This window comes from Musa acuminata, chromosome BXJ3-8, assembly GCF_036884655.1.
Source record: "Musa acuminata AAA Group cultivar baxijiao chromosome BXJ3-8, Cavendish_Baxijiao_AAA, whole genome shotgun sequence".
NCBI lineage: Eukaryota > Viridiplantae > Streptophyta > Magnoliopsida > Zingiberales > Musaceae > Musa > Musa acuminata.
The window spans coordinates 30,195,001-30,211,621 of record NC_088356.1 but is presented as its reverse complement, the minus strand read 5'-3'; the positions used below and the strand labels follow the sequence as shown (position 1 = coordinate 30,211,621).

General features: G+C 40.4%; 1 protein-coding gene across 3 annotated transcripts; it reads left to right on the top strand.

Annotated features, from left to right (window-relative positions):
* The first annotated feature begins 4,028 nt into the window (after nt 1-4,028).
* On the top strand, nt 4,029-16,020 carry LOC135584200 (uncharacterized). Of its 3 annotated transcripts, none has more exons than XM_065161814.1 (7): nt 4,029-4,526; nt 4,670-4,743; nt 4,828-4,966; nt 13,056-13,154; nt 13,261-13,383; nt 13,629-13,888; nt 15,438-16,020. In XM_065161814.1, exons 1-7 carry the CDS (start codon nt 4,355-4,357, stop codon nt 15,546-15,548), a joined length of 978 nt encoding a protein of 325 aa, XP_065017886.1. In that variant the 5' UTR covers nt 4,029-4,354; the 3' UTR covers nt 15,549-16,020. The 3 variants fall into 3 exon arrangements, with proteins under 3 accessions (XP_065017886.1, XP_065017887.1, XP_065017888.1); XM_065161815.1 differs by having other exon boundaries at nt 4,065-4,526; nt 13,062-13,154; XM_065161816.1 differs by lacking the exon at nt 13,056-13,154 and having other exon boundaries at nt 4,065-4,526.
* Nucleotides 16,021-16,621: the final 601 nt, after the last annotated feature.

The following is a 16,621-nucleotide window of genomic DNA, read 5'->3' as shown; positions in this document are numbered from 1 at the left end:
CTTTTATAGATGATTTTTTCAGAAAAGTTTGGGCTTATGCTTTGAAGATAAAAGATCAGGTTATTAATGTCTTTAAAAAGTTTCATGCTAGGGTTGAAAGGGAGACAGAAAGACAATTAAAATGCATAAGATCATATAATAGTGGTGAGTATACATGATTATTTAATGATTATTATACGATACATGTGATCCAACATGAGATGACAGTTCCTGGTATACCTCAGCATAATACAATTGTAGAGAGGATGAACTACGCAATCATGAAAAAGATTAGATGTATGCTTTCACAGGCCAAGCTACCCAAAAGGTTTTGGGATGAGGCTTTGAGGACTACAGTTGATGTGATCAACTTATCACCATTTACAGCTCTAGATGGTGATGTTGCAGAGCATGTATGGTCAGGGAAAGATATTTCCTACAAGCATTTGAGAGTGTTTGGTTGTCATGCATTTGCACATATTCCAGACAATGAGAGGTCTAAGCTGGATAGTAAGACTAAAGAATGTATTTTTCTTGGCTACTCACATGATCATTTTGGTTACAGGCTTTGGGATCTAGAAAAACAGAATGTGTTTAGAAGCAGAGACGTAGTCTTCTTTGAGGATCAAACTTTTCAAGATTTGAAGAAGAAGGCACTAGCCAATACTTCTGCAGAAGGATTAGCAGATTGTGACTCAATTACTCCTTCAGTATATCAGGGTGATGGGGGAGATGTGCAGGAAGATAATGTAGAGCCTGATGTTAATCTACCTGTAGGACATGTTGAGCAAGAAGAAGTTGGAGAGCAACTTCTCATAGAACCTTAGTTAAGAAGATCTTATAGACAACGTCAACCTTCTAGAAGATACTCTATAGATGAGTATGTGATGCTTACTGATGCAGGTGAACCAGAGAGTTACCAGGAAGCAGTTGAAAGTAAGCAGAAAGAGAAGTGGTTAGGTGCTATGCAGAAAGAGATGAATGCTCTTCAGAAGAACCACACTTATGATTTGGTGCTACTACAAAATGGAATGAAGGCCTTGAAGAACAAGTGGATTTTCAAGTTAAAGACTCAAGAATATTGTTCTCAACCAAAGTACAAAGCTAGATTGGTTGTGAAAGGCTTTAGTCAAAAGAAACGTATTGACTTTGAAGAGATTTTTTCTCCTATTGTTAAAATGTCTTCTATTCGTGTTGCTCTTGGTATTGCTGCTAGCCAGGACTTAGAGGTTGAGCAGTTAGATGTGAAGATAGCTTTCCTTCATGGGGATTTGGAGGAAGAAATTTATATGGAGTAACCAGAAGGCTTCAAAGTCAAAAGTAAAGAGAACTTTGTCTGCAAATTGAAGAAGAGCTTGTATGGGCTAAAGCAAGCTCTAAGACAATGGTACAGAAAGTTTGATTCATTTATGACAGAAAATGAATACAAAAGAACGGCTTTAGATCATTGTGCGTACATCAAATAATTTGGTGAGGATTTTATTATTCTCTTATTTTATGTTGATGACATGCTTATTCTTGGGAAAGATGTGTCTAAAATTGACAGATTGAAGAAGGAGCTGAGTGAGTCTTTTGCAATGAAGGACATGGGGCCAGCAAAGCAAATACTAGGTATGCAGATTTCCCGTGATAGGAAAAATAAGAAGATTTGGTTGTCACAGGAGAAATACATTGAGAAGGTATTGGAAAGATTCAGTATGAGCAATGCAAAACCAGTTGGTTCTCCTCTTGCATGTCACTTCAAGTTGTGCTCAGAGCAAAGTCCGTCAAGTAATGAGGAGAAGGAGAAAATGCAAAAGGTTCCTTATGTTTCAGCAGTTGGAAGTTTAATGTATGTAATGGTATGTACGAGGCCAGACATCGCATATGCAGTTGGTGTTACTAGTAGATTTTTTGCAAATCCAGGCAAAGAGCACTGGGCAGTAGTGAAGTGGATTTTTAGATATCTCAGATGGAGCTCTAAGGTTTGTTTAAGCTTTGGAGGTGGGCCACATGTGTTGACAGGTTACACAGATGCAGATATGGCAAGAGATATAGATATGAGAAAGTCTACTTCAGGTTATGTACTTACTTTTGCAGGGGGAGCTGTGTCATGATAATCCAGGTTACAAAGGTGTATTACTCTCTCCACCACAGAAGTAGAATATATTGTTGCTACAGAGGTATGTAAAGAAATATTATTGGATAAAAGAATTCTTACAAGAATAGGGGCTGAAACAGAAAAATTATGTGATGCATTGTGACAGCCAAAGTGCCATCCATTTGTGTAAGAACCCAATGTTTCATTCTAAGTCAAAGCATATAGATGTCAAATACTATTGGATTTGAAATGTATTTGAAGAGAAGCAGTTGCAACTTCAGAAAATTCACACAGATGACAACAGAGCAGACATGTTGATAAAGACTTTACCAAAAGAAAGACAGGAGATATGTCGACAGCTGGTCGACATGGCTTCATATTGAGGAGTAATGAGACAGCCTCCTTTATGAGCTGAAGGGGGAGGTTGTTGGGCTGACAGCCCATATTTAGCCCAATGTGGGCTTTATCAGCCCACATCTCACCCCCTCTTAACCTAACCCTAATTAACATTAGGGGGGTATGTGATAGCTACCAAAAACTGCATAAATAGGGTAGCAACGAGGGCAACAATGCAGAGATCTTCGTAGTAGAAAAGATGAGAAGAAAAAGGCAGAAAAAAAGAGAAAGAAAGGGAAGAAAACAAGGACAATGCAGAGAGACTATTCTCAATCATCTAGTAGTGTTCTCATCTCAGGTTAGATCAAATCTATAGTAAACTCTTGCTGTGATTACTTAGGGAGGTTTTAGATATTGTGGACAGTGACGTGATCCTTGTATCCCAATTATTCTCTTATGATTATTGCTAAGGTTTAGGGTAAGAGATTGAGATTTGTATATTCATTATTCTCATAGTGAATTATCTCTAGTTTGTCTCGTTGTTTTTACCCTTCACATTGGAAGGGTTTTCCACATATATCTTAGTGTTCTATTTGATTGTGATTTCATTTAATTCCGCTGCATATCATGGCCTACTAGTATTTGTTCATATACAAAAGTTATTTCTCTTTATATCCCATCAATCACTTGTGTAACTGATACAGGTGTCAAGAACTATAACATTCTTTTTTTGCTGTATATTTTGAATGCAGGCTATATGTTACTTGGATGACATTATACAGAAATAACGAAAATGATATCCAAAATTGTATTTACTACGAGGAACATGAAGTTGACGTACGTTAATATGTATCCTTAGACTTCGAGTTGACGGGCACATGACACCTCATCGACGTCCTATAGGCCATAAATGAATCTCATGATATGGATTCTCAGTCAAAATAAATTCATGAGGAACTGATATCCCTTTAATTAAGATATTGATTAATTTTCGCTAAACATATATGTTTGAATTGGTCGGAGCCATCAGAGCTGAAGGACAAAGATCCGATTCCTAAAGAATTTACTACCCGTATGTTATATATTATATGATCATGAAAAATTCCAAAAAAAATAAAAGTTTCATGAAAGAAAGAGAAATATATCAAATGTGATATGCGCAACGTATATGGCATCGAAAATTAAAACATCGAAGAGTGAGAAACATAGGCTCAAAAAAAAAAAAAAGGTATTCCCAGAGAAAATTGATTGTATTCTCCTTATAATTTGTATATTAATATAATTTGTACATTAAACCATTCTTTCGAATTATCATAAAATAATCATTCCAAAAACGAAGTATACCGACGAGCACTTCACCTGTCCCTACCTGCCACGCTACTGTGTTTTCCAATTACGAGGCAGGTAGACTGGGTAAATGTGTTGGGATGTCTAAGGAAGGTTTTCTCGCATTCAAGCTGCTGACGTGGGTCCCTGGGCTCCACGCCTCTGGTTTCCCGTCAGCCAATGAGACACCATTCACGATTTCCGGCTCAAACAACGGGTTGGGGGTCCCAAGACGTAGACATCGGGTGGGGTCCCAAGACATAGACATCGGTCGTGGTCCTAATGGGCGAGAGGAAATTGGTGCGTGTTTGCATCGGGGCAGCTGAACTCCAATCCCCAGCATTTATTTTGTCCGTGACGGCCACCACCCACACCACCTCGGTTGCGATGGTGGAGGATTTCTGATTCCCGTTCGGCCGCGGTTCTCAAGCTGGGGCTCCATTCGCCGGTCTCCATCAGACCAAAGCGCGAGCTTCCTCGACGACGACAATAAGGCCCACTGCGATCCCCCGAATCGTCAATCTCCCATTGCCCCCTCTCCCTTTGCGGAACTCGGAGGCAAAGGATCGAATCGACCGACGCCCGAGACCTGACCGCGGATGGTGGCGACGATGTCATGAGGGCGGTGAAGGGATGGCGAGGGGCGCGGTAGTGTGGGGGAGGGGCGGCGGCGGTGGCAAGTTCTGCTGCTCCTTCAAGCGGATCACCGTCGTGGTTTGCTGCGTTAATCTCGTCGCGGCCCTCCTCGTGCTCCGAACGTTCTACACCTCATTCTCCCTTGTTTCCTCGAGCGATCCGTTTTCGGGTACAAGGATGGCTCCTGTCTTGCTGTAACCTTGCTATAGTTGGCAAATCTCTTAGTTTTGTGGCTTACTTGCATTTTCATTGCGAATAAATTGAAAATCTTTAAGTCTAATCGCTGCTGCTGTTGTTTTGTGGAATTTATAGTGGATCAACTTGAGAGGATACAAGAGTCGATTAGGGTTCGAAGAGATGCTGAGCCCGTGGAGCTGGTTAGAGCGGTAAGCTCGCAGGTTCAAATTCTCATCAGTCTTATATAAGGATTTGATTGACAAAAAATGTTTTTGTTTTATGGATGTGAACAGGTGAGGAAACTGAGAAAGGAGCTCTTGAAAGACGAGAAGAGGGTTTTGAAGTTGCCGCAACCTGTGAAGCAGAAGCTGGCCAATGAGATTCTGCAGAAGCTGCAAAGCGTTAAAGATAACAATGTGACAGAACAACGAGGTGGGTGGTCCTTTCATATGATTGGATTTGCTGATCGACCATTTTTCTTGTGAATATTTGATTCAAGTTGTCACTAATACATTGGAGTACAGAACTCAATGCTTTGACGAACTCAGAAAAAAAAAGTTCGGAGAAATTGATTGATTTTGCATTTGAAGGCATCTTAGATTTTGCAGGGACTTTGTATTTCAATCTCAGATTTGATTGATGTCTAATCTTATACGTTAGATTTGATTTTGGACTGATCTGATGTGGTTATGAACCACATCAGAGCTTCTATTTTGCAACTCCTTTGGATTTTACCAAGAAACACAGTCCATTCTTTTTTGGTCAAGTTTTGCACTGCATATAGGATCTTCAATTTTTGCAGGCATAGGTGACTCTGAGAGCATAGTTTGCACATTTTCTGGCAGACATTGCTTTTGACCATCTACAGTTTTTACCCGGCATCCAGTATAGGCTATATCTTTAAGCTAGCTTTTCAGCATAGATGGAGGCATTGCTTTGCTGCCGTTGAATCCTTTATCTAGTTATTCATGTTGCTTTGAATTCTGAATCACTATGGTACGTGATCCAGCTCACCATAATTGGGAGCCCAATCACATAATTGTTATTTATTTTCATAGATCACAACCAAAATATAGTCTTTATCAGAATCCCTCTCTGGGATTCATCCCTTAAAAGCTGAAAACACTGAACATACTATATTTATAAAAGAATTCAACAAATTTTGTTCTTGATCCTAATAGATTTCATACTCGATGAATTTGGAAGATTGAAATATCCTTAATCTAATGTACCAAGCAACTGAAGTATACAATGGATACCGCGATCTAGAAAAAATCAAATAATTCTAGACTCATATACTAGAAGCCAAGTTTTAAAATACTGGTCTGGTGTCGATATCAATCACTGGCTGAATTGGTACAGTACAGGTGTGGATTGGCATACCAACATTGATATGGATTGGTATCATCCTAATTAGAGAGAAAGGAGAGAAGAGGGGGGAAGAAGTGAGGAAGAGAACTGGTGGAGCAGAAGAAGGCAACAGTAGAGGAGGTGGCACATCGGTAAGACGAGGCGATGATTTGGGTAAGGAGGAGGCCAAGGAGAGTGAAGAGGCTACCCATGAGAGAAAGAGTGAATGAAAAGCAATGTGTGCACGAGAGAAGAAAAGAGGGAAAAATATAGCTGTGACACTAATTATCAAAATAAGAAAAATAGTAATGGTACCGGACTGTCACAAACTTAGCTGGTTTTGCCTAAGTCGTGTGGTACCCTTGTGTGTCCGTCTACAAAGGACAGCCTCCCCGAAATCTTCTATAGTCTTTTAGGACTTACAAAAGAGAAAACGGGCTAGAGAAAGCATTTCACTCGGGATTCACAAGCAACCATTTCAGCAAACACTTTATAGCCAATGCAAATTACAACCATAGACTTCACAAGCTTTGAACGATCGCACAATAAAAGGTCCAAGATGATCCATTACAGACCGAAATGCCCACAAGTGGCCACATGACACAACCTTCATTTACAATTCTAAATCGGCCACCAAAGCTAACCAAAATGGGACTGCCAAGTCTACGGCTAGCCCTTTACATGTTGTGCAAAACATGAACAAAATCGAAAGACACAGACATACATGAACATTAAATCAAACACCCGTTTATAACTTTGTCCATAACATTCTCCTCTACTTATTTCTTCGATGTCCTCGTTGAACCATTTGTAGATGCTACATCTCATTGCCTTTGCTGAGTCTTCAATCTTCCGCTATAGATGCAATGCGCCTCTTGGCTCCTAGCTGCTCTCCGTCGTTGTTGTTGAGTAGTCGAACTTTGATCCGTCATGCTGTTTCAACTCGCCAATGACTCTGACTCTGGTGTACGGTCGGCTGAGTTGTGTTGATCCCTATTGCTTCTTACGGATCCTTTAGATAAAGGAAAAGACCTTCCTTGTTATGTGCTAGTCTCTCAAATGCCTCATGCCACTTGAATTTGGTGGATGCCTGTTGGAGCCTTAACGAGCATCGCCTCGTAGACTTTAAAGCTTTTGGAGTCTTTCCTCCACAAAATCTGCCTATCGATTCTTTTCTCATTTAGCTGTCACTTCCAACTAGCTTCGCATCATTTCCGCTTTTGATTGACATTTTATTGAGAAATGAAGTGGACAGTCTACTCTTAGTAGCACCAATCATCATTGGTGAGGATTTGACAACTATTATCTTCCATTAGATTTTTTCGATTGGTCTTTGAACCTGTGCAGAGCTCCTCTGCTGGATAAATAGGAGAGCTGGGGTATTTGGTTTCACTCATTCTTTTAAGAGTTGAAAAGACAATGGTTACTTGACTTCGCCTACCTCATCGAGGGTTGTACTTTATGCATCAAGTTGGTTGCTAGCCTTCGCTTGCTCTTTGCTCACACTTTCAAAGCATTCGAAGTGTTTGCACTCTTTACATTGGGTTAGCTACTGTGATTCGCCTTCTCATTACCATCGAACTTTTGGAATGCAAGAAGTTTTGCCTAAAAAGAGTAAAATTTCACCCCGACTTGGGGCAATTCTCTGATAGTTTTGGTCGCCTTGGGGATTGTACCATCTCTTCTATCATCTCTGCTGCCTACTCTGAGTAGCAAAGGTATAACACTGCATATTGCCTACTTCGTTCCTTGATCGAGCACTCTTGCATCGCCCCAAAGTCCTTCACTTTCAACTATCTTGATGAGAAGCTCGTTGACACCGGTCTTACGAAGTTCCCTAGCCTCTACACTTCAGCCTTGTCTTGATACTTGGAGTTTGCCTATGCATTCTCCACCTCCTTGGCTCCTTTCACAACCAACGCTCTCCCTTCATGAGAGCAAAGGATTGATGACTCCACGGAAGTCCCGCCTTTACGGTACCATGGTTCTACTATTCGTCGCTTTGCATTTGCATCTCTTTCTTTGCGATCGGTAGATCTGCCTTTGTGGCACTGTGGCATTCCTCCAAGTCCACCTTCATTCTAATCGGTGCTTAGTTTTGGATAGCTAAGTTCCTTTGGACTCTTCGTCGCTTCCTCGTCCCTTTCGATTGCTTGCTTCAACACCTCTATGTTTTTCGAGCAATTCCCTTAGGTCGATAAAAAGATAGACTACAACTCCCTTACATTGTCTTCGCCATCATGTCGTAGGGCTTGCGTCAATTCTGTTCTCCTTAGCTTCATCGGTAGTAACATTCGCTTGCTCGACCTTGTCCTCTAACTTGTAGGGCTCCCTTAAGCTAATATGAGCTCTGGAGCAGTCCAATTCTCCAACCACTTCGATCATACCTCTACATGATCAAGTCCCCCTATGGGACTCACTAGTACTTACATTCGGAATTCCCTCTCGGTGGTACATAGCCTCCATATGTTGATGACCAAGGCTTTTATCCGATGTAAAATTCGATGCACGCACGGAAGACCTGCCTTTATGGTACCATGACATTCACTCTTTGAGTCCATAACCCTTCTTGCTGTCGTATTGTTCACTGAAGTAGAGCTCCTAGTAGCTCTCGATCATACCTTCTTATGACCTAGTCCCTCGCGGGACTTGTCTCGTGTGTGTCACATTGCCTCGAATTGTTTCACCACGATCCTTTGCACCATGTCGCCTCCTGGTGACATCTCCATTGTATATTGTTCATTGTGAGGTGAACTCGGACTGTGATCTCTCCATGCGTGGCTTCTGCTAACACATTGCAGGGCCTCTGTCACCTCCGATTATATTCGCTTCCTTGGTAATCGATCTTCGTCCACCAGCTCTCGGGTCACACACGGACGAAGCATAGCTCTAGGGCAGTCCTTCGCCTAGTAGCTCCCAAAGTCCATCGACTTCATTGAAATTGGTGCACCATTGTTTGGATCATATGCCTTTGTCCCCCCTAGCACAATCTCTACTGCACATCGCTTTCTTCGTGGCAACTCGAATGACAGTACTATGGCATATTCTTCAAAAGTACCTGCCTCTATGTCCTCTTGCCACGTAACAAGGCATTTTGACCCTAACTTCGCCTCCGCAAGTTGAGTCGCCTTAGTTTCTCCATTAAATGCTTCTATGAGATAAGGTGCATGTGCCTCGAAGCTCCCTCATCTTTGACATTATGCAGGATGAGTCGCTTCATCAGAAAGAGGGACCCATGGAACGACATGATCTTGCTCTTGCCTCTATAAGTATTTATGTCCTTGACCTCTATCTAAGGAAAGCTTTGTGCCTCCGCTCCATATTCCGTCTTTTATATCGACTCCCTTCATGCGGTTTGGGTACTTCATTAAGTTACACCCAAGTTGCTCCACTTCTCAATTTGTATTGAGTTGATGGTGGCCCTCGTGCCCATCATTTCACAGGTCAGCCCTTCGTTGAGTTCGATCTTCATATCAGCTCCAAGTGTGCCTTTATTTGGTGTTGCCTTGGGTCGCTCCCCCACATGATCTCGCAATGCGTCCACCAATACATTACCTCATATGAGATCATGCGACGACTCCTCGTCGCTCGTTCGGTCCGTTGAGCTTTATAGAGTTATCGTCTTGAGGTACTCCCATCTCAACATGTGTGGTCCGTTACATATGATTCTTCCTCTGGAGAGCCGGGACTTATCCCTCCTGAATATCTGTTCCGTTGGAGCAACTTCTCTCTTCGCATTCTTCCCTCGGGAAGTTTCGGAGACCACTATCCTCTTGGACTACTCCACCTTGCCGAACAAACTATGCATTGTTTTGCCACCGCAAACGCATTTACTAAATTGCGACTCTTCGCCAATGCAGCCTCCCCCTCGCTGCACCCCTTGAGGCCTAGCAACATATTGAACTTGCTGCACACTTCAGCTTCCTACAGGCGTATCCTTCTCATGCCGAAGAGAAAGTTTCAATGCTCCATAGCGCTGAGTTTCGGTTGCCTTAGGATGACTATGAACATTCCATCATCCGCATACAAGCCCCGCTAGGTTCCCCATGTTTGCATGCTAAGTGTTTCTATGTATGCTTGTCACGCTCTGATACCAAAGTCATGAACTTAGTTGGTTTTGCCTAAGTCATGCAACACCCTTGCGTGTCCATCTGCAAAAGTTACCCTCCCTGAAACCTCCTATAATCCCTTAGGACCTACAAAAGAGAAAATGGGTTAGAGAAAGTGTTTCGCTCAGGATCTACAAGCAACCATTTTAGCAAACACTTTATAACTAATACAAATTACAACCATAGACTTCACAAGCTCTGAACGACCGCACAACAAAGGGTCAAAGATGGTTCACTACATATAAAAAATGCTCACAAGTGCCCACATGACATAACTTTCATTTACAAGCCTAAAGTGGCCACCAATGCTAACCAAAATGGGGTTGTGAAGCTTGTGGCTAGCCCTCTACATGCTGTGCAAAGCATGAACAAAATTGAAAGACATGGACATACATAAGCATTACATTAAACACCCTGTTTACAACTTTGTTTGTGACAGGATAGTAAACTTATCATCCTTTAAGTTTAGCATGGTAAGCTTATCAGGTGAAATTCATATTGAACATAAACAGACAAATTGTTCGATCTGCATCTTGGTTGGCTATAGACTGATAAATATTGGCATGTACCAATTGGTTTGAGTAGCTTAAACTTTGCTACAAGCCAAATTAAAAGGCATATTTTGTATAATTACCTGTCCTATGACAATAGCATTCCATGTTCTATGTAATAGTGCTTATCAACTTTTCTTAAAAGAATAATTTGGTTCTTTCTATGACAGTCTTTCTTCCTTTTCAGGACTAGCTACTTCAACTCCAAGGGAACTTTGCTTTTGTTCAAGGTCATGATTGGTTTACTTTCTTGATGTTTCAACAATCACTGAACTACATATTGTTGAATCTTGGATTTTGATGATGAAATCAATTGATGAGTTTATGGACTAATAAGCGTTTGAGATAAGTGACGCAGGAGAAACTTCTATCATGGACGTGAACCATCAAAAGACAAATCGTTGAAACAGGAGAATCAAACGTTGGGCCGGAGAGCATCATGCCAAAGATTGGATGTCGGGTCGGAGGATTGGTCGACGTGTCGGAGGATGGACTTCATGCCATAAGTTCGGGTATTGGGCTAGAAGGATCGGGTATTGCACCAAGAAGATCAGATGATGTGGGAGGTCAACATACTGATAGATCGGACAATACGCCAAAGGAAAGAATGATGCATCGAAGGTTTGGACGAAGTGCTAGATGAACAAATGATATGACAGATACCATGTTGAAGGCTTCATGATTGTAATTAGAGTTGTTAAGTCTTGATCGAAGTCGTTTAGAGTCTAATTAAGTTGGTTTTGGGGCGTAACCATGTCAACTTGATTAGGAGCCCATTGGGCTTGAACCAGGGTCGAAATGGGCCTGTTGGAAGACCAATTCAGTGACTTGGGGTTGGGCTGGGGCGGTGGTACCGCCTGAGAGTTGGAAAGCACTATTTGTGCTTTTCCGAGAATCTCGGCGATAGTACCGCCCAGGTAGGCAATGGTACCGCCAGAGCCTAAATTCCCAAGCTCTGTTTGGCGATGGTACCACCCAAGTAATACGTCGAAGGAAGGAACGATGCGTCGGAGGTTTGGATGAAGTGCCGGATGAACAGATGACATGATGGACAACGTGCCGAAGGCTTCATGATTATAATTAGAGTTAAGTCTTGATCGAAGTCGTTTAGAGTCTAATTGAGTTGGTTTTGAGGCGTAACTATGCCACTTGATTAGGAACCCATTGGGCTTGAACCAGGGTTGAAATGGGTTTGTTGGAAGGCCAATTCAGTGACCTGAGATTAGGCTGGGTGGTGGTACCGCCAGGCCCAAGCGATGGTATTGCTTGAGAGCTAGAAAGCACAAATTATGTTTTTTCGAGAATCCCGGCGATAGTACTGCCCAAGCAGGCGATGGTACCGCCAAAGTCTAGATTCCCAAGTTCTGTTCGACGATGGTACCGCCAAAGCCTAGATTCCCAAGCTCTATACGACGGTAGTATCGCCCGGCGTAAGCAGTAGTATCGCCAATATCCCGAAAACTCGTGGATTTGAATTTTTTGCTCTATTTTTTAAACCATTTGGGTCTATAAATACTCCACTCATGCTTGTATGGTGGTTGTCTGAAAACTTATGATTTGAAGTGTGTAAACTCTCCTGAAAAGTGTTGAGTCTCTTCTTCTTTGAGTTTAGAGGTCATACTAAGGAGATGTGGTTTTCTTGTAAAAGAGAGGTGTAAAGGTTCTCTCCTAAGTTTGTGAAAAGGAGAAAGGGTTATAACAAGGGTAGTTGATCTTTGCCCATTGAAAAAAAGATCGGTAGTGAAAGTTGATGACCTCGAGGGAAGAGGAATCGGGAGTAGACATAGGTCAGGATGACCGAACCACTATAAATCTGATTTGTATTTCTCTTTATATTTTTTCTTATTATTATTAATTGATTTAGTTGCTCACTATCCTTATTCTCATTGTAAGTTAAATGCATTTCCGATACATATTTTTTGAGCGAAATTTTTTAAATTAAAATTTTTTTCGAAGGCACTAATTCACCCCCCCCTTCACACTTAGTACCTTTACGATACTAACATATATGTCCCTGGTATATCTTTCTTTCAACTAGTCACTTTGTGATTTAATAGGATTCATTTGCATTCCTGTCAATGAGGATATAACTTATCTTCCTCAAGATAAGCGGCCTGGACCATCCAAAATGAGGTGGTCTACATACTGGTTCATGCCTGGACTGGTGAATACTGGTAGGTATAGACTGGTCCAAGGTGAAATTGAGTTCCATGCCATTATTTAGGATTGAAATTCTGTGATAACAGTATCTAACTTTGTCTGATCAATTTTCCAAAACATTCTGTTGATACTCAAGCCAGTTCACATGAGAACCAATGGCAGTGAGAAGGTTTCAAAGTTAAATCTAAATCCTGGATTTGTATGCTTCCAGGGACATACTTCCATATTAAGAGCCAACGCATGACAGGTTGCATTAACTTCAGACATGCACATTAGCCAGCAAACCTACTGCATCTGCTAATTTACATTTTTCAATTCAATTGTAGCTTATATGCATTCTTTTTTGAGCAGAAGCAGTGTACCTATGGCGTGTTGAAAAACTTAAAGAAGTTAAAAGGGTGACAAGTTCAAAATCAAATTTAAATTCAAGCATCCCTTTTCAGGAAGCAAGTATGCTGCCTCTGTTGGAAGCCTATGAACAGAAATATGATTTAATTTTTTTAAAAATATATGATATATATATATAAATCTAAATTGTATCACCTTTGTTTTGTAGAAATGTTGAAAAGAGCCTTGGCGTCTAATTGGCAAATGTTATTGGAAGCGATTGGTCTATGGTTGCCAGCTGATGTTGTTCACACTGAACACAATGATAAACCTGAAAATGAGCAGGACCTTGGTAACTCTGTTCACCAGTTGGAATCTTCTACAGTCTTATTTCATCTCTACGTTATCTTCAATAGTTTAACCTCATAGGACATTAGTTTTTCTCTGCAAATTTTATGAGCCCATATGTGTCTTGTGCTGTTATAAAGATATGTTGGTTAGGACTCTTGTGCTGTTATAAAGATATGTTGGTTAGGACTTACTCCTATTACATTTACAAGCATCTAACTTGAGGTCTCTTAATGTATCTTTTTGCAGAGGAGATTATTCCTGGTCGACCCCTTCCTCCTGAATGCCATGCAAAGACTCATACTGATTATGATGGAGCTGCTGTGAGATGGGGGCTTACCCACCATCAAGAAAGTGCTGCTGATTGTTGTCAGGCTTGCTTAGATCAGGCCAAAAATGCAAAACCAGGGGAAATGAAGTGCAATATCTGGGTTTACTGCCCATCAGAGTTTGGGTGCTACTCACCAGATATATACAAACACAAACATCAGGAGTGCTGGCTGAAGCAGGTACTACTGAATTCGTTGATGCAATATTGCTTCGTGTACATTGGATCATAATTTGTTGTAGAATTGTAGATTCTTCTTCCTTTTAATGAAATGCAAACTGTCTAACTTATGACATTTTTTTAGTTCAACAAGCAAACGTAAACACAAAATAGAATACAATATTACAATTGACAAGTTTATTGGTGGCATATGGGAGAGAAACATGGAGCAGCCTTTATAGAAGTTTGAGACATATCTGAGCCTATGTTGACTCATAAATTTCCCTGATAATTGGATTCTCTTGTGGCATCATTTACAAAATTAACTATGTCAATTTCCCATCAAGGATAACTGCTTTTACCCGGTTCAAGCAGCATTTACATAATGATCTGAATTTCCTACTGCTCTAATAACGTCTATAGAATGAGAATTAACCACATGTCCCAAAATGTTGAAATCCAAGTTATAAATAATAAGCCACTTGATATCCAATCCATTCATTTCCCATTAAAGAAATGGCTATGAGGATGTCACAATTTTCTCCACTCTTAGAGCTTGACATCCTTCTCAAGGGATAACAATAGCGAGGACCAGGGTTTGATGTGAAATTGAGGAACTTCCCATCATGTGGTGACCCCTTTTTCGACGGATACTTTCCTACATAGGGCCACAGAGCTGATGTGATATTATTTATACTGATTTGTGCTTTCAGATATATGGTCTTTGTCTCTTGTAGTATAAGTCGCTCCTTGCTGGTGGTTAATGATTTGCACACTATCTAGTATCCACATGGCATGCCATATTGCCTAATTATTTGGGTTTTTGTCAGAAACTTCTCATTCTAATTCATGCGGCTTGCAATTGCCTGTAATTCCCTAGCAATCTGTCCGATTGAATGTTCACTGAAGACACCGTGAATCCTAGTTTAGTCAACACAGGTTGATCCATTAATATTTTAATATAATATTTGTAAAAATTCAAGCCTGAACCATGTGAATTCTGTTTTTATAGAGTACTGATAGATTGCTCTTTGAGAAAGGTTATATATTTACCTATTATTGTTCATTTCCGTGTAGCACTAGTTGAGACTATTACAACTTTCTTCTATTTTTTTTTGATGTAATATACATTACTTTGTAAAAGCCTTTGTATTATGTAAAATCCTGGAGAACTTGCTCTCCTTTTTGCTTTTCATTATTTTCCTTGTTTGGGGTAGATGTTTAGCTATGTAATCTAAACCTGATTGGAACTTATGCTCTAACTTCCCATTGTCTTTGGCAAATATCAAATGCTGCACATTTTGTTTTGGAAAATCTTCTTCTTCGCTGAGGGACTCTTAGTTGCTATTCCAGTGAATCCAACCTTAATCTTGAGGTTTAGGATGTTGCTTCTTGTAGCCTGGTTGTTGCAGGTGCCTCTAAGAATAAACCTTGATTTGGTGGAAGGTTCTAAAATGTCTGAATTTAACTGGCATGCTATGGGTTCATGTTTTGCTTAATTGACTTCTTCACTGACATGCAAATCTTCCTTTTTTTTCTCATCCGCAAGCTTTTCATATTGTCAAATGCAGGCTGAAAAACCACGGTTGAACTTCAAAGATGAGTATTCTGAGTCATACAGGAACAATCACCCCAATGCACCCGTGGTCGTGCCATGGATCTCAGGCATTGTGGGAGCATAACCAATGCCATCTCCTTTCTCAATGCCGCAGATTTACTTGAAAAGAAGGAAAAAAAAGAAGAAAAAAGACGGCTCACAGCCATGTTGCCATCTCCTTTCTCAATGCTGCAGATCGGGTGCGGGCGTTCACCATGACATCTAAATGATCTGGCCGTTTGATCCTGTGGCCACCATTTTTCGTTTCAGTTTCAGTTTCACGGGGACACAAAGGTTTCATCTACATATACTTGTATTCTTTATGCCTTGTAAATTTGAGAGAGGCATCGAAATGCTTTGGGAGGATTAATCAGCTTATAATTCATTGTAGGGTGTTTTTGAGTTGCAAAAAGCATATGGATGTACAATAACTATGGCAGTCTCGATGAGAAACCTCAAGGTGGGCCATGTGATGACGTTGAACTTTCATTTACAAGTTTCTTGTAATTGAATTTTACCTTCATCGAGATATTTATGATAGTGATTGAGTTGCATAACATTTGTGAAAGTTGTGTAAGCATTAATGAAGACTGAAGGCCACGTAGCACAAATCTACCGGTTTCATAACAGGACTATCCTTCAGATTCTGACGTCAACCATGGCACGTGGGAAAACAGTTCGTTTTTTTATTTATTTTTCTCGTATTTAAAAATATGGAAGAGAGAATTATAAGTTGTTTTTTATTCCATATCTTAATTTTAATTCTGAATTTCTTTTTAACTTCCAATTGGGTCATCATGAAAGGAATACGTTTTGAATTAGAAATGATGTGGCCTTGGAATTCATTAGCGAAAAGAAGGAAAGTATATATCAGATCTTATCATTTCCGAACTAACCCGAATTATATATATATATATATATATATATATATATATATATAATTTTCCATGAAAAGTTCCTATGCGATGCTTATGAGTCAAATAGAATATTATTCAAGAATGTTATCTGAATCCAAACATTTAGATGTTTGAAGTCAAACTTGATTCCAGAATTTATTTTTCTATGCCAAATCATTCTAAACCTAATTTGTATGAACGAGACTGATGGAGGTGTCTAAAAAAATCAACCAATGTCATTTTCATTTAACAATAAAACAAT